Raw genomic sequence first — 26,268 nt, forward strand, 5'->3', positions numbered from 1 at the left:
CTTCTCGTGCCGTCCCTCCTCCACTTTCTCCTCCCAGTCTTTCCCTCCGAGATCGTCGTCCCTGTCGATCATGAAGCTGCCTCTCTTCGCTGCAGCGGCTGCTGGCCTCGCTAATGCTGCTTCCCTGCCTGTCGAAAGGGCCGAGGCTGAGGTTGCTTCCGTCGCTGCCGATTTAATTGTCCGCGCCCTCCCCAATGCCCCCGACGGATATACTCCCTCCAATGTCACCTGTCCCTCGACTCGTCCGAGCATTCGCGATGCCTCCGGCATTTCTACCAACGAGACCGAGTGGCTCAAGGTCCGTCGCAATGCGACTCTCACCCCGATGAAGGACCTCCTGAGCCGTCTGAACCTCACCGGCTTCGACACCACCTCCTACATCAACCAGCACTCCAGCAACATCTCCAACATCCCCAACATTGCAATTGCGGCCTCGGGTGGTGGATACCGTGCTCTCACCAACGGTGCCGGTGCGCTGAAGGCGTTCGACAGCCGCTCTGACAATGCCACCAACTCCGGTCAGCTGGGTGGTCTGCTGCAGGCGGCAACCTATGTCTCCGGTCTGAGTGGAGGTAGCTGGCTGGTCGGATCCATGTTCGTCAACAACTTCTCCTCCATCGGCGAACTGCAGGCCAGCGAGAAGGTCTGGCGCTTCGACAAGTCCCTGCTCGAGGGACCCAACTTCGACCACATCCAGATCGTCAGCACGGTGGAATACTGGAAGGACATCACCGAGGAAGTCGACGGCAAGGCCGACGCCGGTTTCAACACCTCCTTCACCGACTACTGGGGCCGTGCGCTGTCCTACCAGCTGGTGAACGCTTCCGACGACAAGGGCGGTCCCGACTACACCTGGTCCTCCATTGCGCTCATGGATGACTTCAAGAACGGCCAGTACCCCATGCCCATTGTCGTCGCCGACGGCCGCAACCCCGGCGAAGTCATCATCGAGACCAACGCCACCGTCTACGAAGTGAACCCCTGGGAATTCGGCTCCTTCGACCCCAGCGTCTACGCCTTCGCCCCTCTGCAGTACCTGGGCTCTCGCTTCGAGAACGGCGCTATCCCCGACAACGGCACCTGCGTGCGCGGCTTCGACAACGCCGGGTTCATCATGGGCTCATCCTCCACCCTGTTCAACCAATTCCTCCTCCAGATCAACAGCACCAGCATCCCCACCATCCTGAAGGACGCCTTCACCGACATCCTCGAGGACCTCGGTGAGCGCAACGACGACATCGCCGTGTACTCCCCGAATCCCTTCTCGGGCTACCGCGACAGCAGCGAAGACTACGCCACAGCTAAGGACCTCGACGTGGTCGACGGCGGTGAAGACGGCGAGAACATCCCTCTGCACCCGCTGATCCAGCCCGAGCGTGCTGTGGACGTCATCTTCGCCATTGACTCCTCCGCCGACACAGACTACTACTGGCCCAACGGCACCTCCCTGGTGGCCACCTACGAGCGCAGTCTGGAACCCACCATCGCCAACGGCACCTCCTTCCCCGCCGTGCCGGACCAGAACACCTTCGTCAACCTGGGTCTGAACTCCCGCCCGACCTTCTTCGGCTGCGACCCCAAGAACATCTCCGGCACTGCGCCCCTGGTCATCTACCTGCCGAACAGCCCCTACACCTACGACTCCAACTTCTCCACCTTCAAGCTCACCTACAGCGACGAGGAACGTGACTCCGTCATCACCAACGGCTGGAACGTGGTCACCCGCGGTAACGGTACCGTCGACGATAACTTCCCCTCTTGCGTGGCGTGCGCTATCTTGCAGAGATCCACCTACCGGACGAACACCTCCCTGCCGGATATCTGTACCACGTGCTTCAACGATTACTGCTGGAATGGAACCACGAATAGCACTACCCCTGGGGCTTATGAGCCAAGTGTCCTGATTGCTACCAGCGGCGCGATGAAGAGCATGTTGGATTACTCGGTGTTGGCGGTCGCGATGGGTGTGGCTGCGTTTATGCTGTAGATATGATGATGTCTGCATAGGTGTTTGTATATGTTTTACTTCTTATTAGATGCACATAGTCATGTTTGCATTGTATGGTTAGATTGATGATGAAGATACCGGATTAGACTGTGTTCATTAGCAATACCACGACTTGATTCTATGTTGAGTGAAGTACAATTTTTAGTTGCCTTTGCCTGAGGCAGCAATATTTCTATACTTGCTCTACAGAAAGCAGGTGCGTAGAGCATGGACACCGGGCGTGTCAAGTATGTAAGTTCCTGGGTATCGACTGGGGACCCGTGTGATTGCATAGAGAGAACTCAGCCTGCCACATTCCTGTTCCCTTCTTGCCTAGTGGATTCACTTCGCCCAGCCCGCTGCAGCTACGTAGGATTCGCGCCTGTCATAGCATAGCCTGTCTATCACCTCGCATTCTCCATTCGGCTATTGTATTGAAACATCCTATTCTTCTTATCTCTCTCCTCAACCTCAAGTAACATAAATATGTGGTATTAGAGTGAACGAAATTACCTTTAAGAGTGTTACCTCGGCATAAAACCATGCATTATATTATGCCCGTATGGTATGTTGAATACTAGTCTTTCTGTAGTGAAATGAAATATTATTGGAAGGCCTAAAGCTACGCCTAATACTGACTGCGATTTGCTACGAGTCTTAACTCCCTGCTGTCCCGGGAAAGGCATGACTGGATGGGACTTGGATCTTGTATATGGCTGCTAGATGGGTTTCTGGGTACAGATGTGGCGCGACTTGCCGTATTGCATTATGTGATTGTGTTCCTCTTTCTTACAGTATAGGGATATGTATCTGATCTGGACTGAATTAGTATACATTGAAGAACCCGTTGCTCTGTCCGGACACATTCCTCTGTTCATCCCCATATAGAATTGATCTCTCGTTTTTGGGTCCACTGGCCAGCGCTATGGGTAATACAAGAAATCCCTTACCATACTGAAGCTAAAAAAAATACAATAATTACAAAATAAAAACTCGAACGAAGCCCTGTGGGTATCTCTTACAAGAAGAGCTTTTTTAAGAGAAAAATGAGAGAGAGAGAAGAAGCTTTGCCCTTGATCAGGGCGCAGCAGCAGCAGCACTCGCACCCCCAGTCCCAGCAGCACCAGCAGCACCCGCATCACCACCACCATCACCACCATCAGCGGCGGCAGCCGACGGATCTCGGCCCTAAAAAGGGTATCAGCCATAGTTCCTATGAGCCTGAATTTAGTCATTACCCAGAGGCGGAACTTGGCGTTAAGCCAATCCTTAAATGTTTCTGGGCCTGGGTGGGGGGGGGGGGTGCCCGACGGCCTGGAAAACCCCTATACTTAGTATATACTCATGACAAAAGCTGGTACTAAGTATCATACCCCGCCTGACAAGCTCTAGGGCTTGCTCGAATTCATCAATATTTTGAGGCACATAGGCCCCGACACAGGACGTAGAAACTCTATGAATTAGAATAAACAGTGTCAGTCTCATTCTCATAATAATTATGTAGCAGAATGAGAAGCCTGATACATACCTCTTCTGTACACAGCGTATACAGCAATATAAAATTGCGGCCAAAATGAATAGGTCCCCAGTAGAGCCAAAACCAGCTCCCATGACCAAAAGTTGGCCATTTGTGGTATTTTGGGCGGGGACGGCGCCGGACGAAGGGAGGACAAACAGGATGTAGAGAATCTATGAGTTGGAGCAAACAGTGTCAGTCTCTCATAATGATAATGTAGCAGACTGAGAAGCCTGATGCGCACTTTCTTTGTGCCCGGAGCATGACGACATAGAAAGTGCCAGAAGGCACAGGCCACTGGCACCACCAAAGCCCACGCCCAATGAGGGGGGGAGTCATCATGATTAGAGTGTATTTGCGGAGAAAAGCTCTTATAGGGAAAGATGCCCAAAGCACGACGATATGGCGAGTGCCAAATGAACAAACCCGCACCATAGCCAAAACCAGCTCCCATCACCAAAATTTGGCCACTTGTGGTATTCTGGGGGTGGAAGGATGCGGCCAGGATGAGCTCACGAAGTCCGCTATGCGGAAGCGTGGATGTTCATTTTGTTCGATAAGGTAGAGAAAGAAGCGTAACGCGTGGACGGAAGCTATTTGCTAGCCTAAGGTAAGCGTATATATACGCGTTCCCGGTAAGGCAGAAAGGCATGTTTTAACGAGACAATCTGCCCTCAGCGAAAAGTGTTAATAGCCGGTATCTTCTCGCAATCCAAGGATATTGCTCACCGATATCTCTCCTCTGAGGCACGCGTGAACTGCTCATTCCCGTCGACTTGAGCGTCCACACGACAGGGACTTGTCCAGGTTGGGGGAAGTGTACAAAAGATTGATCCACGTAAAAGGTGATGTCTGGAAGTCAGGGAGATCATTGGAGATGATGTTAGTTGGTATGAGGATAACACCGTGACGATGTAGAATAGGAACTTGCTGACGCGATGTAGAATAAGGAAGTTGTCAGCTACGTACGAGAATCGAAGTCGCGTTCCGTTGTTGCTTTTACCGTGAAAACTCGCAGGCCCGAAATTGAGGAAGGAACGCTGCTGTCATCTTAGACCGGCAGTCAATCAAGTGTTAAGGTTGAGAGAAGAAGAAGGGTTGATGTAGGAGCTGAGGTTAAATGTTCCCTTACAGCAGAGGAATTTCCATTTAATATACTACGAAGACTCAAGTGGACCGTCCCACCTCGCTACATACGCCCGGCCAACTCACACAGAGATGAGAGATAAGAATGCCCCGGTGATATTCACTGGACTTTTGACTTAAGCCTTGGTGGTCCCCGGTGAGTTCTGGCGCTACAAAGGAACACATGTATCCCCAAAACTTTGCCTCGATGACAGCGATAAAAAGCCTGAAGGAGTATCCAGCAATCGCAGAAAAATCCAGTCAAGCTATCTCAATAATGCTTCATATCTCAGGATCCAACCCAACAACATAGGCATTTATCCAGCTATATGCGTAGGATAACCTGGCATCGTCGAAGTCGGGTTGAAAGACATCGATGATCATCACATCATTCTTAAAGTTATCGATCATAATGCTGCACCCTCTCGCCTTTTCACAGCATAAACACATCGAAGTGCAGTGGCCTTTGTACTGTAGATGCATCTCATTTCTCTGTTTCTCATAGTATCTACATGCCTGTCCACAACACCCTCCTGACCGCGTATATTCTGCGTGCAGCTATTTTGAAAGATACTAATATTCTTATTCATGGTGAGCACACAGTATTTGTTTCAGGGACTTATTATAAATCATAATCAAGAGACACTGGGCTTCTCGTTCCAGATTTCAGATGGCCTTTGGCATTGACTGGAGGGCCTTTTTAAGGGCTTGCATCTCAGTAACAGAGTGAGACATATCTTCTGCAGATGGGTCTATATTCAGCTTCTCATACAGCTCATCATGTCTGGCCTGTAGATAGACCTCGCGCTGTACGCAGAAGCGTAAGTTAAAACAGGCTTGCAGGTATTTTCCAACCGGGTTCCATACCGGGCTGTTCCGCAGTTCTGAAACAGGAGGATTTGAGAACTGTCGGAAGCGGTATAGTTGAGCTTTATGGAAGTTGCCTCGGCGCTCGTGCTTGCGCTCGAGGTGTTGGAAGACACAAGAAAGCATTGTCGTGAATCGTGGGGGTGTTGCTTGGACTGCCAACATAATGAGGTATTTGTGAGGTGAGCAGAACGGCGCACTTACCGCAGAGTCTGGAAGTTCCGCTGAAAATGAGGATAGGAAATAATACCTCGGAGCTCTCCATGATCCTCACTAGTATCCCTATGAAGAGTGATCGGCAACCTCAACAAAGCGTCAGTATGTTTCGATACAGCTTCTGGGCTTTTTCCGGCACAACGTCGCAGCGCAGTTTATGGATCCGTCCACTGAGTTTTAAACGTCTACCTCTTAGGCGCTCGAGACACTACATTACTTGCACCAATATCGCCTGTGTGACGTGACGAGTCCATAGGTCTGATAGTGAAGTGATGTGACTCTGAAGACGGAATAAAAAGCCCAGAAGCGCGAACCGATGGCGTGTCTCCCGAAGCAGAAATAAAGCCTAAGCCGGTCGATGGTATATACATCACTGGAGCGAGTGTATCTACTTGGATGCATTCTCTGGTTTAATCAGTCAAGATCAATGGCTTTTTGTCCTCTTCTCGCACCGAACATAACCTTCTAATTCATGTTTGGGCTAGGTAGCACGGGCAGCGATCGGGTCCCCGGTACCTCTATTTTACCAACATTATGCTGAATACAAGTGGACAGGTTTAGTTAACATATGAACCTTAGACCGAGCTATTGGTGAAGTCACTGAGCTTCTTTTGTTGCGGACTGGGGAGCAGACAGATTACAGAGACAACAATACCCCGGCAAATCGCTGCTAAAATCCGACTATCATGCATCTGGTGAAAAGGGAAAAGGGTGTTGCCGGCCGCTCGAGGACTAAGCCGAAGACGAACCAAACACCGAATTACACACATTCTGCCAGCGATGCTTCATGAACGCGTTTGAATCATGCCCATCAAGGCTAAGCCCCAAGACACCGGTATGCTCCTTCAGATGCTCCGATCGATCACACCGAATATCCCAGTTGCGCATATATTTCCGCGCCACTTGAAAAAACATTGGTGCCAAATTCTGGCTCTGGCGTATCTCTCCGCGACGGACCTTCTCGATTCCTGTCGGTGCCGCGCCCTGGATCATCGTGGTGGTAATCTCACCAGTAGTCGCTGCCACATAAAGACTACCCGCAGCCTGAACAATTCCTACCGAACCAGCAGCTAGATGAGCAAGACAAGTACTGGCGACCAAGTCGACAGGAATCTCGTCAAACACGGCGTCTAGATTGATTCCCTTGCCAAGCTCATCTAACCCGTAATCCGGGTCCGTTGCCAGATTGTAGATTGCAGATTGTAAGGGCATGCCTTCATCATTCCCGTAAAAGGGATACGGGTCGCGAATGGCGGGCCCGATAAGAGACGGTCGCACGATGAGTATGTTAAAGGGCAGATCCGCTTGCTTCAAAATCAGCCTCTCCGCCAGATGCTTGCATAATGCGTAAGGTGCGATAAAATTATCCGTGTAGGCTGATTGTCCTGTACTGAGAATTTGTGACAAAACTTTCTCTGGGTCTGGATCCTCATCACAAAGTGGATATATTCGTTCTTCAATAATACCGTCGGGGAGAAAGCTGTTCACTGATGTGGATGATACGTGGAGGAACGATGTAAGACGATTGAATTCCCGAAGCAGTGTGAGTAGCTGTAGATGGGCTATGCAATTCGGCTGGATGCTAAGATGAAGTGGCTGTTGCAGCGAAATGTCTGCCGCTGCATTGATTACCACGGTAACCTCCTGTTGGAGTTGTCGCAGATCCGATGGCTTTAACCCGAGACCGGGTTTGGAGGTATCTCCCACCATGAACTGGACGCGATGAGAGTCTAGGACATCGTCAAATTGTTCCGCCATTGCTGCCTCTAGCTTGTCGAGTGCACGCTGCACGGAGCCACGACAAAGCAAGAAAATCTTTTTCGTGGGTAACTGCAGTGTTAGCTTGTAGAGAAGACATACGCCTAGATTTCCTGTACCTCCAGTCAGGAAAATGACTTGGTCGCGAAACCATTCAATATGTCTTTCCATATTGAGGGTCTAGTTGTTGGCCGATTTTGTATTGGGCAGAAAGCAAATCTAGTAACCCTTGGAGTTTGGCGAACCAGTGGAGGAAATGGGGTACATGCTATGTGTGCACTGGATGCTGGTACTTAGCAACGGGTCCTAGGCAGTTAGAAACCAACTATTGCGCCTTTGGGATTATCAGGGGTGTGTAGAGATTTCCGGATAGGAGGTCTACCTGGCTGGCTGGGGTTGTTTTAAAGGCAAAGTTTAATGTGCCACACTGCAACACCCTGGGTAACACAAAATTTTGTTGTTCAAGTACAACTGACTGACCTGTTTTAGATCGGCATATTCATAGAGGGGGTGTTGAGAAGCATTGCTTAGACTCCCCCTTATTCCATATCTGACAACTCCAACAGACCAATAGGGATTGTGCATATGCTGTACTACGGCTACAAACCGGGATATCCTTCTTCATGAAGTCAGCGTGCATCTTTCGACTTGCCATGTCTCAATACCGTCACAAGAACATACAAAAGGGATAGATATGCAAGGGTTGATAACATTACCAATTGAGTAGATACGTTGGCATATAGTTACCATTGGCTACATTCTAACCCTAAGTCACTATCTTGCTTCGAGACATTGTCACATATGACGGAAATTATCCTGCTAACTACCGCGGGGAATGAAAGCTCAATAGACCCTACCCACAAGATTCTTAGCAACCGCCACCGCAGCCTGCTTGAGGTAAAAGGGAAGACTGCATACGCATATGGATGGGCTGCTGTGCCACCAGGTAGGGTATACATGGCCTCTTGTTTTGGGATCGCCAATGTGTTAATTTGCTCTCAGTACCTCTAGGTCTAAACTGAGTAGTCTGAGCCACGTTGCATATGGGAACGTAATGTCTTCTTATTCGCGACAAATGATCTCTTTCCGTCCATGGCGTTTTACACCCGAAGGCTTAGACAAACCAAAGCACCTTTCTCACATATGCTCGTGCCTTTTGTCCATTAAAAGCTGAGTGGGACATGAGGCAAATATAAATCATTCTTTTCTGGAAAGACGGCCTTCTGATGCATACCAAAATTGTATTTATTGGGACCAGAATCTTAGAAAGCCGTTCTCTGTGGCCATATGGGCTTGATGGATCACTACCACTATCCTGAACATGTTTACTGTCTATCTATAGATAGAGCGGTGGGAAGCATTGTATTACATAGTCAGCTGAGAATTGAAGATAAATAGATCCGAGAGTAAGTAGTTCTTACTAATGTATTCAAACGACAGACAGACCAATGTTAACAATGACTCGTGGATCTTGGGTAACCCACCCCGACGAATATGATATCTGAACAAGTTCCGTATTCGACACCATCGATGCAAGGATAGGAAGGATACAAGGTGCTGGAATGTAACCAATATGCACCTGCATGAAAGAGGAAATTGAGAAAGGTTGGATGTGTTGATATCACATCATATATCGCAATTTTCGTTTCTGAACGTAGGACAGAGAAGTTATTGTAGGACTTTTCCAACTTTTATATAGCCGGCTGGAAATAGCCCCACAGGTAGCTGATCGCCGTTCAGCCGGAATAGATACAATATCCCGCCTTGGACTCTGTGTGAATAACTTCTACTTATTCGAAAATGTTATGGTCCGCAATACCCCTGTCATTGGCCATATTCCTCTCAGCCTTCGTGGCACTGCAGCTCTATCAGATTATTAGCAGAAGCTATAGGTATAAAAGGCTATCGAAGGAATGGAATTGTGAGCCAGTATCTTCCTATCCAAGTGGGCTGTTCGGTCACAAAGCGGTCTGGCGCGCGAGAGCTGCGACCCAAGAAGGTCAAGTCGGATCTACTATGCATGAGGTTCATTTGCAGTATGGAAACACCCTGAAATTGAATTTTGTGGGTCACGATGTTGTCGCTACTTGCGAACCAGAGAATATCCAGGCAGTTTTAGCCTCGCAGTTCTCCAGCTTCGGACTGTCTAAATGGCGTTATCCACAGTACCGCCCATTGCTTGGGAGAGGGATATTCACATCTGACGGGTCAGCCTGGGAGCACTCGAGGAAGTTGCTACGCCCCCAGTTTACGAAAAATCAGGTAGGTTGAGCACTTACAGACTGATTATATGTGGCCTATCTAACGCGATTGGCGTCATAGATGCCGTCAATTGAATGGTTTGACTCTCACTCTAAGAACCTAATGCAAGCACTGCCACCCGATGGGCATGTCTTTGATATCCAGCCGCTTGCATTTCGACTGGCACTAGATTCTGCCACGGGCTATCTGTTCGGGGAATCTATTAGTTCCCTCGTTATACCAGACTCCAACCAGACAGGTATTGCGGAAACGTCAGGTCGCGGAAATGAAGGATTTGCTGCGGCATTCGATTACGCCCAAGACATCCTTTTCAGACGAACTCTCGCGCTTTCTTACTACTGGCTGATCAACCCAAGCGAATTCAGAAAGTCCACTCATGTTGTTCACAAATTCGTGGAGTACTACGTTGATAAGGCCATAAAATATAGAAGCAAGATTAACAGCCCTAGGAGTAGCCTTGAAGAGAAAGAACAAGAGTATTGTTTTCTGCACGCACTGGCGGCCGAGACACAAGATCGGGATTTCCTGAGGGATCAATTGGTGAATGTTCTCTTAGCCAGTCGAGACGATGTTGCCAGCGTGCTCACCTCCGTCTTTTATCTTCTTTCACGAGACTCTGCCGCATGGCGTAAGTTGAAAAAGGAAGTCAGCGATGCGGTGGAAAAGCACGCGAGCAATATCACCCTGAAGGAGATACAGGGTCTCCCTTATCTCCGCGGTGTTTTGTACGAAGGTGAGCCACAAGATATTTCTTCTATTCTCTATCCGAACCATTCAAATCCACCTCTACTTCATCGACATCTGCTAAGCCTTTGAAATAGCGCTTCGCCTCTTCCCCCCCGTTCCTTTGAATGCGCGAGTTGCCTATCATGATACGACAATTCCTGTGGGAGGTGGTCTGGATGGTCGATCGCCAGTGTTCATTCCCAAGGGGCAGATGGTCGTCTATTCAGTCTGGTGCCTTCACCGGCGTCCGGATATCTGGGGCGCAGATGCCGAGACATTCCAACCGGAGAGATGGGAAGAATACAACCCACCGGCCTGGGACTTTGTTCCCTTCAATGGTGGACCCAGAGCGTGTCTTGGCCGTGAGTGTCCTCTCTACGCAGATCAGCATTTTGGCAAGGATACCCGATGAAACACGTTGCTAACCAGAGTGCTTCGAACAGAGCAATTTGCCATAATTCTCATTAGCCAGCAGGTATTCCGACTAGTTCAGCACCTGGATTCCGTTGAGAGCGCCCAGCCAGGGCCAGACATGGGGCTCAACCCTCCATTGCGGCAGACCCTGACCATGTGTCACGAGCACGGAGTTCAATTGCGCATCAAAAGATCGAAGGCTTGATTGCAAGGGAGTAGCTGGTGTCTGTTACACATGTGACATCATCAATCTCCACCATTTGAGGTTGAAAAGCTTATTTGCGAAGAACTCCCTTTCATGGATTAGTTGATCGTCGAAATGATTAGTATTCAAGAATGCCAGATCCGTTCAAGTCACATCGTGCAATAACAGTCGTAGAAAAAAGATAAAGCGACAAAAGCTGACGAAAGCATGCGCCCCTGGGTTTGTGCTGCAGGACGTCTGGTGTAACACTTCAAAATATATTGTGAACGGCATCTCAAACGTGAAATAATTGTTACCTGTTTCATGACTCTACATTCAGCAGATGCAAGGGAGGATAATTTTCTTGATGCTTCTTATGATGAAGAATACATGTTTCTCGTTTCCATATGATATAGCCAGTAGCCTGTTTTCTTCCACCTTGGTCTACTATCATCTCTTCCCGAAGCGAAGGTAGTGCGTCATTCTTCCAATCTCTCATCGCTATGACGGGTTCTATGTCCTTTGTAGGAGCATTTGCTCCACAGTCTTCGGGAAAGCCTTATGCTTCAACAACAGACATGGTCGTGGAGCTGCACATGCTCACGGAAACCATGAAGGATATGACCTCCCAAATCGAACAATATCAGGGTGGTATGAGCAATCTGCTTTACTTGACTCGAGGCACCTACAAGGTCTATGATAGCGCCATGAACACACAGAAAAGAATCGCTTCCACCGAGGTCACAGAGGGCCGGGACGAGGAGGGTCAAGTCTTGACTGCTACCTACGGAATGATCAGCGCCCTGACGGAGGCTATTGGGGCTACTGCAAGCAAGGTATATTGCCTGGAAGACTTCTATTTTAATAATATATACTGATAAATGTAGGTGACCTTTGTGAAGAAGATCCCTAGCGGATCTTCGATTGTCCAGGCGGTCTTGAGCAAGATCTATGACGCGAAGGAAGGGTTACGGGCGGCACTTCTCAGGCACTGTGGGGATGGATTTACGCCGAAAATTCTGGACCTGTTCTGCGACTTTGAGCAGAGGTACACTGATCTGATGTTCAATCTGAGAGCTTAGCTTATTTCACTCAAAACATACAAGTTGGGATGGAAGGCCCCTCATGTGTCTGCAAAGACACTGTGCGGTGTGACCTGCAATGATCACTTATTCACATATGAAGATTACAAATGCAACAGTGATGTGGTAGCACAATGATGCAGCAGAAATGGCTTATTCTGAAAGCCTGCTAGTGTATATATGGTAGACCACGTTATTAGATATCTCTCAGCCTCCTTACTGACTACAGCTCACGTACGAAAGGGATATTGCTTTTGTTATCGACAGTGCCTGAACGACCAGAAAGAGGCGGTCAAAAACTCTACTAGACAAACAATGTTTGCGAGTACTCTTGGAACTTCATTTCTGCATTTCGATTGAAAGTAGATATGCAGGAAGAAGGAAAAGGGGGAGGGGAAAATTCAAGTTATGTGTCAAGGAGGAAGAATGTAGACCCTATTGCGCATCGCCTCGCAAGGGCTGCTTCCGCGGGTGTTGTGAAACGTGCCTTCCTCGGTCCATATTGTGCTGTACTACTCATTGGCATCGCACAGCATCAGAGACATACATAGGCTTTTACAATCAGACGACCAATGCAAATTGCCCTTTAGGGAAATGAAGATGTAATCAAGCATACTCCGCTTCTCCATCACCGATAGTCTACCTCTTGAGCTACACATAGTGAAGGAGGACTGTTAAAACTATGTTTTCCTCCCGCGATAAAGCCATCATGAAAATGAGACAACGTCTGAACTGGACTACTAGCAAAGATGACCACGCCCATGCACGAAAGAAGCTTCTGTCGCGAAAGCGAAAGCGCAGCAGATGAACCGATTGCCATTGTGGGCATGGGCATGAGATTACCCGGAAATGTTCACACCGCAGATGAATTCTGGCACATGCTCGTCTCGGGCAAAACTGGCCATGGCCCAGTCCCTAAGAGTCGGTATAACGCGAATTCCTTCTTTCATCCATCTACCGCCCCGATGACCGGATATTTCTTGGAGGAGGATCCTGCGTACTTTGATGCCGGATTTTTCTCCATTGGTGCCAAAGAAGCCAGGCTCATGGATCCCCAGCAACGGTTGCTCCTCGAAGTAGTATGGGAGTGCCTCGAAGACTCCGGCGAAACCAGTTGGCGCGGAAAGGATATAGGCTGCTATGTCGGAGTGTTTGGGGAGGATTGGCTGGAGTTGTCCCTCAAGGGACTAGACCCTTGTCCAGATCGCCATCATGCCCTCGCTACCGGAGGCTTTGCCTTGTCAAACCGAGTCTCATATGAATTTGACTTTCGTGGGCCGAGGTATAATTAACATCAGCGGAAATTGACTGTTTTGGACAATGCTGACTGGGCCATAGCATGACTATACAAACGGGCTGCTCCGCTTCGCTCGTTGGTTTGCACGAGGCTTGTCAGGGGCTTCGCACCGGGCAATGCTCCTCTGCCGTCGTTGCTGGAACGAACCTCATATTAACCCCGACGATGACAAGCGTCATGAACCAAAATGGTGTTCTATCGCCGTCGGGTCAATGCCAAACATTTGATGCCAATGCGGACGGGTATGGCCGTGGTGAGGCTATCAATGCAGTCTATATCAAGCGCCTCAGCGACGCCCTGAAAGATGGCGACTCTGTCCGTGCGGTAATACGGTCCACGGCCGTTAATTTTGACGGGCGGACGGCAGTCATGACTAACCCCAGCGGAATAGCGCAAGAGACGCTCATACGAACTGCATACAAACAGGCCCAGATACATAACATCTGCGACACGGCCTTTTTCGAATGCCATGGTACAGGTACCTCGGCGGGAGATTCGGTTGAGACATCAGTTGTCGCCAAGATTTTCGAGCCCCATGGCGTACTTATGGGTAGTGTAAGTGACTTTAACAAATAATTCTATAACCTAGCCTGATGATAAAACAGGTCAAGCCAAACTGCGGTCATTCCGAGGGCGCTTCAGGTCTCACTAGCATCATTAAAGCAACCCTTGCCCTGCAACACCGCACCATCCCGCCAAACATCAATTTTCATCAGCCCAATCCCACTGTCCACAAGGAAAATTCCCGGATTGAGGTTCCAGTGAAAGCCAAACCATGGCCGGATGACCGCCAGGAACGGGTGAGTATAAATTCATTTGGTATAGCCGGAGCCAACGCGCATGCTATTCTGGATTCTGCGGCTGCATTTGGAGTACAAAAGATGCCCCACCCGGGATCAGACCATCCGCACCTCGTCGTGGTTTCTGCGCACAACAAACAGTCCTTACAACGTCGCATAGAAGACATAGCAGGCTACATAAACTCTAATCCCACGAGCCTTCACGATTTGGCATATACATTAGCATCACGACGGGAGCATCACAGTCATCGGGCATTCGCGGTGGTCTACCCGGACACGCCAGTGGACCAGTCCCAATTTCAATCGTCACCCAAGACACTCCCCTCTCCTACATTAACGTTCGTGTTCACTGGACAAGGGGCGCAATGGGCGGGAATGGGTAGGCAGCTTTTGGAAAATGAGCCTCTATTCCATAATGCGATCAAGAAGATGGATGATGTGCTTCAGAATTTGGCAGAGCCCCCAAAATGGTCATTACTTGGTTAGTAGCCTGCAGGTCGCATGCAGTGACAAATACTAACTTGAATATAGAGGAGCTATCGCGCGTGGGCACTGAGTCGCGTGTCAATGAAGTTGAACTAGCGCAGCCACTGTGCACTGCCCTCCAGCTCGGATTGCTCCAGATTCTAGCACACTGGGGTATTCAACCGAGCACTGTAGTTGGTCATTCTAGCGGTGAGATTGCTGCAGCCTGCGGATCAGGTGCGATAACAATTGAATCAGCTATTGTTATTGCGTTCTACCGTGGAAGGCTGGCCAAGTTACAGGAGGGCTCCGGTGCAATGGCATCTATTGGATTGAGCCATGACGAAGTTCTACCGTTCCTCGTCGACGGGGTGGTCGTCGCGTGTGAGAACAGCCCTCGGAATGTGACGATTTCAGGACCCAAGGAACATATTCCCCAGGTAATCAGCAATATTACCGCGGCTCTCCCGGGAACTTTCTGTCGGAAGCTGCGTGTGCAGGTTGCCTACCATTCTCGTAAGTCTGGACGCTAGGCAACATGCCTCAAGCCCAGTGCTGAACCACTGAAATGTATGTTGACTTAATCCTGCAGCGCAGATGGAGACTATCGGAAAGCCATATGAGAATGTTCTCGTACCTCATATGAATCCAGGACCACATATGCGGCCGATGGTTTCTACTGTCACCGGCGATATCATTACTGACCCTTCTCAGCTAGAGGCAAACTACTGGCGCCGGAACCTTGAATCTCCTGTTCGCTTTTCGAAGGCGGTAGAAACGCTTCTCAAGAAAGGGTCGGAGGGTAGCCAGCTATTCATAGAAGTCGGACCACATTCCGCTTTATCTGCGCCTCTTCGGCAGATATTTCAAGTTGCTCCTCGGTCACCTCCCGTGTACATACCCACCCTCACGCGCAACGATGACCACCAACAATCCCTACTGCTCGCGACTGCTGGACATGTATTCAACACAGGGTCCTTTGTCAGCTTTCCCACAATTGTGGGAGTCGCTAGACTTCTCAGCGATATCCCGCGCTTTCCATGGACGCATACTGACATGTACTGGAGCGAGGGTAGACCAAGTCGCGATTGGCGGCTACGATCACTCCCTCACCATGAGCTACTTGGCTCGATGATAATGGAAGCTACAATCCAGGAACCATCATGGAGAAATGTGCTGAGGCTAGACGATGTTCCATGGCTGTCGGATCATATTCTGCACGGCGAGGTCGTCTTCCCAGCTGCCGGATATATCGCCATGGCCAGCGAGGCCATTAGGCAGTTGAATGTCCTCAATAATCAATCGGAGTCTAGTCTTGAACGCTACGCGATACAGAACATTCGGTTTGAATCTCCTCTAATGTTAGCCAGCGATGCTGCAGTTGAGGTTATTTCAAGCCTCAAGCCAACTGAGCTGGCTGACGGCGTTATCTCCGGGTGGTACAACTTTTCTGTATGCGCATTCGACGGGGCTAAATGGACGGTGCACTGCAAGGGTTGCGTGCGTGCAGGCAGTGACTACCCTATTCCTTCTGACCATAGAGAGGTCAGCCCCTTGCCCCGAGTAGTGGAACCCTTACGGTGGTACCGCACAGTCCAGCGATGTGGATTGCAATACGGTCCTCAGTTCCAGCGTCTGCAAGACATCACTGCAGATCCAATTGACAATGCGGCAGCTGCCACTGTATACCAACCAGAAATGCATAAAGGCACCCACTACCCTCTCCATCCTGCTGTCATCGACCAAGCCCTTCAGCTAATCGGTATAGCTGCATCAAGAGGGAGGATGCACACCATTTCGGGCGCCTTTATTCCCGCCAAGATTGAACGCCTTGTCGTGGATAACGGGCCATGGTCGCGGGTTTCCTTCGAAGCTCGGACTTTTGAAGACAAAGAGAAAGGGCAGCAGGCTAAGATCATCGGTACCACTGAGGGCCGGACAATCTTCAGGCTCGAAGGCGGAGTCCTGGCTGGCCTGGCAGGGTCTAGCAAGACGGGGACGGATGACACCGACTTAATTTCAAGAATACATTGGAAGCCAGATATCGACTTACTGGCACCTGAGAAGATCCTGCCTCCGCGTGCCAATCGTGGACATGCCACCCACCGTAGGGTTCTTGGGCTCCTTGCTCTGATACACATTCGTGCCACAGCTGAACGAATCGAACATATTGATTCGTCCACCAAACATTTATTGAAATGGAAATCTTGGGTTCTCTCGGAGGCGGCTAAGATTCGGGCCGGGGTGCATCCAAATCTGCAGCCACTCTCGAGTTGGATCGTGGAAGTACAGCCGGAGACGCAGGATGGCCTTCTCCATGCAGTGAAAGATGTTCTGCTGCCGTCGTCGGCCAGAATCAATGATGGGTCATCTACTATTCATGAAGGTCTAAGCCAGTGGAATGATATGCCTCCAGCTGACTTGTTGGAGAGAATCTACAGCCGCCTTGATAGCATACCGGCCGACCTACCCGGTCTAACCATCATCGAATGTATGAGGGCAGTCTACGAGAGTGCCGTCGATTTCATGTCTGGAATATGCTCCCCGCTCGAGGTACTCGTTGCCAGCAATAGATTGGAAAGGTTCTACGAAGACACATTGTCCCGGGAGACTGATCTTACGGAAGTGTTTTCCCTTCTTGGACATGCTAATCCATTGATGAGAGTCCTGGAGATCGGTGCCGGAACAGGCTCTATGAGCGAAATGGCCCTGTCCTCCCTGAGATCTCCGACTGGCGCACAGCTATTCTCTCGCTATGTCTTCACAGACATTTCCGCTGGATTCTTCGCCACTGCCCAAGAGAAGTTCAAGGGGCAGGCCAAGATGGAATACCGAACGTTGGATATCACACGTGATCCAACGGAACAAGGGTTTGAGGCGCACAGCTTCGACCTGATCATCGCTTCCAACGTAAGTAAATTAGGTACACTATCGGTCCCAGATTAACTTTGAGCTAGGTTATGCACGTCGCTCCAAATTTGCATGAGGCTTTGCTACATACTAACAAGCTGCTTGCCAAGAATGGGCGCTTCCTGCTACAGGAGTTTTATTCGGGTAATCATCTTTTCTCTATTCGCTTATGTGAAAGGCCCTTTCTAAGAAACAATTCTAGATACACCTGTTACGGACTACGTGGTGGTAAGTCTTCCTTTTATGAACCGCATGTCCGCGTCACTGCGCTAACCCTTCGACTCATTTTTGCAGGGTGCGCTTCCTGGCTGGTGGTTGAGTGAAAACGACGGACGCCCTGACAGGCCTTACATCTCGGGGGAGGAATGGGACAAGAAGCTTCGTGCAGCTGGATTTACTGGGGGCGAGACAATCGAGCGCGATCTCGAGGGTTCGGTTCAGCCGTTATTCACCATTATCTCTAGGCCTGCTCAGGAGCCGATAACTGACAAAGAGATAACTATCCTGGCTTCTAACCCGGAGGAGGCAGGCTGGCCTGGAGATGTGGCAACGTGTTTCCGCAATAGCGGTTATGAAGTCCACTGGTCAACCTTGGATGGCTCGCCGTGTAACAATCGCACCATCGTTTCGCTACTGGAGGTTGACAGTCCATACTTCACTCAGTCTTCTCAGAACCAATTTTTGGCTCTCCAACGCTTCTTGATGACTAGTAAGGGATGCAGAATATTATGGGTAACGCAGCCAAGTACACTTAGCTGCACGGATCCGCGCTTCAGTATTATCCATGGTCTTGCTCGGGTATTGAGACGCGAACTCTCGCTAGATCTATCACTCTTGGAGATGGAATCCGTTCGAAAGCCTGCACCCGAGACAATAATTGACCTGCATGAGAAGATTCAGCAGGCCCGCGAAATACCAGATAGTGATCTGGAGTACGAATTCGTTTTGGACGGTGGTGTTGTTCACACCGCTCGGTCCTATCGAACATCGCTGTCGGATGAGCTCACGACGCAGCCTCCCATCGATACACCTCGGAAGTTGGGAATCCAGCAGGTTGGATTGACTAGCACTCTCCAGTGGGCACCTGGTGCAGTATTTCAACAATTGACTAGTGGAGAGGTTGAGGTTGAGATGAGCTACGTTGGGCTGAATTTTAAGGTAAATGCCAATGTTCCAAGCCATGTTTGATGGTATTCCTGACGGCAAACTAGGACACTTTGGTTGCCATGGGACTTATAGGGAACCCGAACGATATGGGTCTAGAAGCGACCGGAGTGGTGCGTCGAGTTGCTCCAGATGTAACTGACCTGGCTCCTGGGGACCGCGTTGGGGCATTGGGGACCGGCCTATTCTGCAACCGTACGGTTCTACGTCGGGAGGCTCTCTCGAAGTTACCAGATAGCCTTGCTTTGGAAGATGGTGCCGCCATGCTGACAGTCTATTGCACGGTTATTTACTCGCTAATGCAGGTTGGGAACCTTCAAAAGGGACAGGTCAGTTCACTTGCCATCCTATTAACTACAGGGAAGATGTCCACTGACTGACCGATCTAGTCGGTCCTCATTCACTCTGCTGCCGGGGGAGTTGGTATCGCAGCAATAAATATTTGCGAAATGCTTGGTGCTACGGTGAGTCCCGCATCTGGCTTCACATCATAGTAGTTCATGCATGTAGTTAATCTTTCCTGCAGATTTACGCCACAGTTGGAAACGAGGATAAGGCAGAGTACCTGGTCAACACCCATGGGATCCCGAGAGAGCAGATCTTCCACTCCCGCAATACTTCATTCCTGCCGGATATCATGCGGGCCACTAACGGACGTGGAGTTGACATCGTCCTCAACTCACTAAGTGGTGAGTTATTGCATGCATCGTGGGAATGTGTGGCAGCCTACGGGAAAATGATTGAAATCGGACGACGAGACATTCTATCCCATGGAACGCTCAGTCTGAGCCCATTTTCCGAAGACCGCTCGTTGCATGCGGTGAATCTTGCAAACGTCAGTCGGGATCGTCCTGATATAGCGATAAGGTACATATGGAGACATCATTCACTTCTCGTTGAATCTGGGGAAACTGATATCGTTTTAGTACTGTGAGGACATGCTTCGAGCTTTTTCAAAAAGGACAGATCCGACCAATTCGGCCTGTTCATACTTTTGATACTGTCCAAGTGAAGGAGGCTTTCCGATACCTACAGACGGGTAAGCATATGGGGAAGGTCGTAATCCAAATGACACCAGATCCAGCGCAGTTACCATGCCCGCCCGTGAAACCCAGGGCTTCCTTTCCCGCCAATGCAGCGTATCTCATCGTAGGGGGCCTCGGTGGCATTGGAAGGTCAGTTTCTCGGTGGCTTGTTGAACATGGGGCTCGCGAGATAGTATACCTCTCCCCATCAGCGGAGAAGGACGAACATCGGAACTTCATAAAGGAGCTAGAGGTTCAAGGCTGCCGCGTTACTTGTGTGGCAGGCACTGTGACTGACCCCGCCGACGTTCAACGAGCAATCGGAAAGTGTACGAATCGTCTCACTGGCGTCGTCCAGATGGCATTGAATTTACATGTTTGAACACCGACCCTTACCACCTTCATCAAGACCACGAACTGATATCCATTTGATAGGACCGAACCTTCGAGCACATGACACCGGAAGAATGGGATAGTGGGCTGGCCCCCAAAGTCACCGGCACCTGGAATCTACACACTGCAACCCAGGGCATGGACCTGTCATTCTTTGTCATGTTCGGTTCGATCGCGGGTTCCGCAGGGTCCCTGGGTCAGGCCAACTACGCTGCCTCGAACACTTTTCTGACTGGGCTTGCCACATACCGGAGACAGCGTGGTTTGGCGGCGTCGGTCCTCAATCTGGGCCCGGTTGAAGATGTGGGCATCATCAGTGAGCGGGCGGACTTTGCCCAAACGACCAGCGTGGCCTCGGCTCAGCCCATAACAGAACGGGCCGTCCTTGACTCGTTCCAAGTCAGCATTGAAGACTCCCTCCCGAATCAGCAGTGCTCGGGAGTACTGGACGTCGGTATCTCCGACAAAACGGTGAAGAGCGAGAGCGCTTCGCTCATGCGGTTATGGGGGCGCGATGCCCGATTTGCTATGCACAGCAACTTAGGGCAGGCGTCGATGGATGAGGGAATGGACGGACCTGAGCATCGGCTGCGCGAATTCCTTAACAATGTCCATCAAGACCCTTCGTTGCTGAATAAGGCTGAGGCGATTACCGAGTTCAAACGGAACATGGCTCACCTTATTGCGGGTACGATCTCGAATGGTCGAAAACTGACTGATGAAGAGGCTGCCGGTTTCGCAATCGACTCGCTGGTGGCAATTGAGATGAGGAGTTGGGTGCGGCGAAATATTCATCTTGATGTCCCGTTGTCTGAGATTACAAAGGCTGGTAATTTGGGGTCATTGGCTGATCATATCGTTAAACTCTTGAGGGTGCAGTATAAGTTAGGTAGCGTTGGAGAGTAGTCGCCGGTCATAAGTCTTTCTCGCTCTGCATTATTTGAAGATATACTCAATTTATTTGCTATCGGGTCTGTAAAGTGAATCAACTAGCAGCGCTCTAATCCTTCTCATGCAGAGGGTTGATTTGGGGAGCACAATGCATACTGCAGCATTGGAGTACCCGTGATTATATATTAATTGGCAAGAGGTAGTCGGTTGTACGCGGCTTCCGGTGCTTACCCCTGTCCCTGATCATTTTTGGGCTAGGTAACTTCCGATGATATATACTTGTGCTTCCAAAGGAAGGTGGCATTGGAATTGAGCTCTGTTCTTTCATCCCCAGGTATCTCGATATTTAGAAGTTGATGTATAGCAAACAGAACGTAGACACCATCCCAGTAGCATCCCACTCTCACAAAAGAAAGGATCCTCCTGTCTCGCTGCTTTTCTCGAAAAGAAAACTCTTTTCTCTCTAAACAATAAGGAAAAACCCGCCCCCGCCTCTCCCCTCCCCTCAAAAATGCAAATGTTGTTCCTCCAAACCCCACAAGGGGTCGTTGCCGTCGTTGGGTTCGCCGTGCTGGCGGTGTTGTTTGGGGTTCTCTTGGGTGTTCTCTGTTCTTGGTTTACCTGTCGTTCTCGTTGGGGGTATGCTTGACATCCATCCATCCCGTGGCTCTGCTGTCTATACAATCCTGTGGTGAGGTTGAGCTAATGCGTTGAAATCATAGGTTGCGTTCTCCCAATGTGGAGTTTACCCCCCGCACAATTGAGGAGTTCGAAGAGGCCTTGAGGATGGTAGAGCAATCACGTTAGACACCGTATTATTTGAATAAACGAGGAGTTTGCCATACTAATATTGTGTGGCTTCAGGGAAATAAGAGGTTCACAGCCGTAGTGGCTGCTTGGGTTTCGTTTGTTTCTTATGTTGTTGTATATGTCCGGAGGGCCTTGGGATTATTCTGTATTAATTTCTTGAATATTATTATCATCATTACCCCTTCTTCCTCACTCATGAATAATAAGTCGTACTTATCACCAAAGTCGTTTGGGCTGATGCTGTTGCAGTAGTCTATAACCCCTCTGAGCTGAGCTCAAAACCACAAAGACGTCCGCAATGATGGCGCCCGTCTGAAACCAGAACTTTCCAAACATTCCGTAACATCGTTATGCCCTGAAGTAGCCTACAATATTTCGACAATGAATCAATTACCAGTTGACTCATAATGTCCATCGCTTTCACTACCGCGTCGGGCTTTTGAATGATCTCGCGCGACCTCGAGCCAATGTAGCTGTCACCCTGCGCCGACACCTAGGCGAAGGGTACGCTAACAATTGTAACACGTGCATCCCCACTCTTGTCGGTGTCTATACTCTTAGCGGTCGCCTTCGGCTATGGACGAAGGAAGCAAGGGTTGAATGATCAGAGTGGAGGTCACCGCATTTATCCTGCGTAGGTAGCCCATCACCTCGTCGAAAGCGTCACATAGACCCATAATAATTCTCAATTTGTAGTAATATGGTCGTGGCATCGAGCAAGTTCCGCTGCAAGACGAAATCATAACCGACACTTGCCTCATCCGCAGAGGCGTCCGTCCGGTGGCGTCCGAGCCTCCGGCTTGATGTACGTGCAACAGGTAATGGCGCCCACTGCGAAGGGGTTGAATTCATCATCTCCGCGGCGGTGTGGATCGAAGCGCTGAACGCTGATGCGGTGCGACCACACCACATTGACGATCTCGAAGCCTGAGTTATGACCCCTGCCGGTGTTGGGGTGAATGGGGAGCATCGCAGAGTCATGTGAGTGACACTACCAAAGCTGCGCGCACCTCCTTTGAAGTCTGCTAGAGCTCAGGATACGAGGGAGTACTAGTCGCGGTTGTGGTGTCTTTTGAGGCCAGGGCCACGTTGTAAGTGAGCATGTTGGGACAGGCTATCCCGTACAATGGTGTGCAAAACAAGACACCTTCTACCTTTGCTTATCCAGCAAGAGAAATAGTTTTATCTTCTGGTGTAGAGGTAAAGCAGAGTGTAATAGTAGGGAGAGTTGTCGTACACCTAAGTTGACCCAGGCCACATCAGCGTCGAGAACAACAGTGCGGCGGCATCGTGATCCAATGAAAGCACAAAGTCACGCTTCGTAGGAATTACAGCTACGAGAAGTTATCAAGGTACACCATGAAAAGACCTCTATTACAATATGACAGTAGGCAAGCTGGTTCGAGAAACTGGGGGGTGGCGCTTTGCCAGTTGGAATGTTGCCCTTTCGGACGGATGGGACGCGACACTGACATACTCCTTACTTGATCTGGGTGCATTATGCAGCAGCTCCACACTAGACAGGCCCGGAAGTGGCCAAACAAATGCATACAACCATTTCCCATGATCACTGGAAAGGGTTTCTGTTGAGGCATCCATGTAGGCGAGTCACGTGCTGCGCTCAGACCTCCTATATAAAGCATCTCTATGCGTTGCTTTGTTTTGCTCTCCTAGATAGCTTAATTTAACTTACTCTTTTACTTCCGTTTGTTTATTTATTTATTTATTTTGTTGCTTCTGTAGAGCATTTCTTAACAGGTTATAAGCCCGGCCTCTATACTATAAAGCTATTCAGGACTTGCTACAGCCAGCCATTTACTGTCAGACAAGATATTCTAGTACTATAGAATACTGGTCTTAGCAAGCCCAACAGATTTAATTAAATCATTTATATATACCAAGAAGGTCTACCCGCTCGTGCTAAGTATATTAAACAGGCAGAATAACACAAGAAATTAGATATAAAATATCATTCAAAAATCTCTCTCTAAAAGAAAAAGAGATAATAATATCTAAATTATAAATAAATAAATTATTTAAGTAAATACCTGATAGAATTCCAGAATTACTACTCTTGTTAGAAAAATATATAAATTTTTTAAAATAATATTTCCAAGTTAAGCAGACACTTAAGAATATTAAATTATTAAATCTGATTAATAAAGATCTATCTAAATTTAATAATAAATATATAAAATATAAGATATAATAAATTTATTTAAAAGTTATTTAATTATAATTAACTCAGAATCTATTAAACAAGATGCTTAATCTATTTATAAATTTTATTAATAAAAAAAAATATATTAATAATATATATTAAGTACTCCAGAAAATTATTCTTAGATATAATATTATATTATATTAAAATATTATATATAATCTTTTTAATATAAAGCAATCTTTATATACTATAATAATTAAATTTATTAAAGATTTTTAATCTAACTTTACCCTTGGTAGAATCTTATAATATAAAATATTAATCTTTATAGTAGTACTTATACTTCTATAAAAAATAAAAATTAATATACCTGTATAAATTATTTTAATAAAAAATAAAATACTAGAGAATTTGGATATAATCTGTAATAATAATAATTTTTATATTATTTATAGAAATACAAAGAAATAGTATAGTAAATCTAATAAAATAAAAATAATAATTATTATAAAAAAAAATTACAGTTTATCTAATAAGCTACTTACTATTAAGAAAAAGTAGAAAAAGACTATATATTTTATAAGAAATATTTTTTATAAAGAGCATACCACTAAAATAAAAAAAATAATTTTTAAATATATTAATAAAATATATAATTATTACAGATATACTGGTTACAGCTAAATAAAATATTAGTATATTAATATAGTCTTATATTTAAAATAATAGAAATTATATATTCTAGATATCTAGTTCTTCAGGAAAAAGTATAATCAGTATAAAGAAAAAAAATTAAATTTAAATTTAAATATTAATAATTTTAAAGAAGCAGTAGTACTAGTAAAATAAATTATAAAAATATCTGCTCAATACATTACTCTATATAAAATAAAATCAGATAATAAAAATTTAAATATTTTAAATTTCTCTAGAATAATAGTTAAAAGTACTACTAATTATTTATTATATTAGATTTATAATATAAATAATTTTTAATATTTTATATTTAATTATGCCTTACTAAACTACTACTATAATTTAAATATTTCTAGTTTCTATAAATATAGCATCTCTGACAGAGAAATTAGTATTATTAAATTAGTTAATTATTAGATCTTATTTCTATTTATAAATAATAAATATTTTAAAATCTAGATTAAGATATTTTATTAACTAGATCTTATCTACAGCCTCCTCTCTACAGATCTTTTATAAAAAAACTTTAAAATATATATAAATACTAAGAACCTGACCTTATATAAAAAAAAGAATAATAAAATAATAAAATATTTATAAATAAATAAAAATATACTTTTTATATATACTTAGAATATAAAATTAATTCTTATTATAGTCAACCCCTTATTATTATATAAATAATATAAATATATAAGATTCTACAAGATTATCTCCGTTGCAAAGAATTAGTAAATTAAACTTAAATATTATAAAAATTTTTATTATAATATATATTTACTAGAGAAAGCAAAACACTTAATATTAAGAAATCTTATTTTAAAAATTTTTAATTTTATATAATTTTAGCACACAGACATGCAGCAGATAATTTTAATTAATTATAAAAAATTTAAATATTTTCTAGTAATAATAAATAATACTACCTAATTAATCAGAATAGCTATATTAAAGTAAAAAGATAATATCTTTATAAAATTAATTCAGATAAACAACAAATACAAGAATATAGTTAATAAATATATTACTTTATAGTATCTTAATAGAAACTATAAATTTAATAAATTCAAGAAATAAACACATCATAAAAATTAAAAAATTTATATTATTATATTATCTCTCTGAACACCTGAAGCTAACAGACTTATTAAATATTATAATAATTTACTTAATTAAATAAGCAGGATTATAATACTTAACTTAAATTTATCTATAATATTCTAGCTATTTATTATAAGGCTTATTATATAAATCCTCAACTATTTAATGTGACGGGCTAAGAAGCCGGGAGGACTATGTAAGGTACAGTAGTTAGTAGAAAAGTTAAATTTATTAAAAAAAAAATTATTTAATTTACGGATAGGTTGGTCCTTCTTATAAATAACTCTTTTAAAAATTTTTTTTTATAACTCTAATAAATTCTTTTATTTATTCTAGAGATTTCTATCTTTCTTACAGATATTTTTAGATTAAGATCCAGAACCAGATAAATCAGAATATAAATATTTTAATTCTA

At 46.5% G+C, this 26,268-nt stretch overlaps 6 protein-coding genes across 6 annotated transcripts; 4 read left to right on the forward strand and 2 right to left on the reverse strand.

Moving 5' to 3' along the window:
* The first annotated feature begins 7 nt into the window (after window positions 1–7).
* Window positions 8–2,120, forward strand: BO79DRAFT_208329 (lysophospholipase family protein). The gene has a single exon (XM_025682373.1). The coding sequence runs from the start codon at window positions 71–73 to the stop codon at window positions 1,985–1,987; it is 1,917 nt and encodes a 638-aa protein (XP_025541349.1). The 5' UTR covers window positions 8–70; the 3' UTR covers window positions 1,988–2,120.
* Window positions 2,121–3,064: 944 nt separating this feature from the next.
* On the reverse strand, window positions 3,065–3,842 carry BO79DRAFT_216090 (uncharacterized protein; the record flags this gene model as incomplete). Its single annotated transcript, XM_025683298.1, has 5 exons — window positions 3,065–3,175; window positions 3,226–3,272; window positions 3,361–3,440; window positions 3,516–3,676; window positions 3,729–3,842. 5 exons carry the CDS (start codon window positions 3,840–3,842, stop codon window positions 3,065–3,067), a joined length of 513 nt encoding a protein of 170 aa, XP_025541350.1.
* Window positions 3,843–6,443: 2,601 nt separating this feature from the next.
* Window positions 6,444–7,640, reverse strand: BO79DRAFT_143877 (uncharacterized protein; the record flags this gene model as incomplete). The annotated part of the gene is made up of 1 exon (XM_025678352.1): window positions 6,444–7,640. One exon carries the CDS (start codon window positions 7,638–7,640, stop codon window positions 6,444–6,446), a length of 1,197 nt encoding a protein of 398 aa, XP_025541351.1.
* A 1,629-nt stretch (window positions 7,641–9,269) lies between these two features.
* On the forward strand, window positions 9,270–11,076 carry BO79DRAFT_143423 (cytochrome P450; the record flags this gene model as incomplete). Its single annotated transcript, XM_025678319.1, has 4 exons — window positions 9,270–9,731; window positions 9,792–10,464; window positions 10,553–10,819; window positions 10,901–11,076. 4 exons carry the CDS (start codon window positions 9,270–9,272, stop codon window positions 11,074–11,076), a joined length of 1,578 nt encoding a protein of 525 aa, XP_025541352.1.
* Window positions 11,077–11,558: 482 nt separating this feature from the next.
* BO79DRAFT_143405 (uncharacterized protein) lies at window positions 11,559–11,933 on the forward strand (the record flags this gene model as incomplete). The annotated part of the gene is made up of 1 exon (XM_025678316.1): window positions 11,559–11,933. The coding sequence occupies one exon, from the start codon at window positions 11,559–11,561 to the stop codon at window positions 11,931–11,933; it is 375 nt and encodes a 124-aa protein (XP_025541353.1).
* Window positions 11,934–12,886: 953 nt separating this feature from the next.
* BO79DRAFT_262203 (type I polyketide synthase) lies at window positions 12,887–21,097 on the forward strand (the record flags this gene model as incomplete). The annotated part of the gene is made up of 14 exons (XM_025686565.1): window positions 12,887–13,419; window positions 13,476–13,989; window positions 14,040–14,715; window positions 14,766–15,215; window positions 15,292–17,324; window positions 17,373–17,609; window positions 17,657–17,753; window positions 17,812–17,837; window positions 17,904–18,767; window positions 18,821–19,102; window positions 19,163–19,237; window positions 19,300–19,640; window positions 19,700–20,174; window positions 20,234–21,097. 14 exons carry the CDS (start codon window positions 12,887–12,889, stop codon window positions 21,095–21,097), a joined length of 7,467 nt encoding a protein of 2,488 aa, XP_025541354.1.
* Window positions 21,098–26,268: the final 5,171 nt, after the last annotated feature.

Source organism: Aspergillus costaricaensis (assembly GCF_003184835.1).
Source record: "Aspergillus costaricaensis CBS 115574 unplaced genomic scaffold BO79scaffold_10, whole genome shotgun sequence".
NCBI lineage: Eukaryota > Fungi > Ascomycota > Eurotiomycetes > Eurotiales > Aspergillaceae > Aspergillus > Aspergillus costaricensis.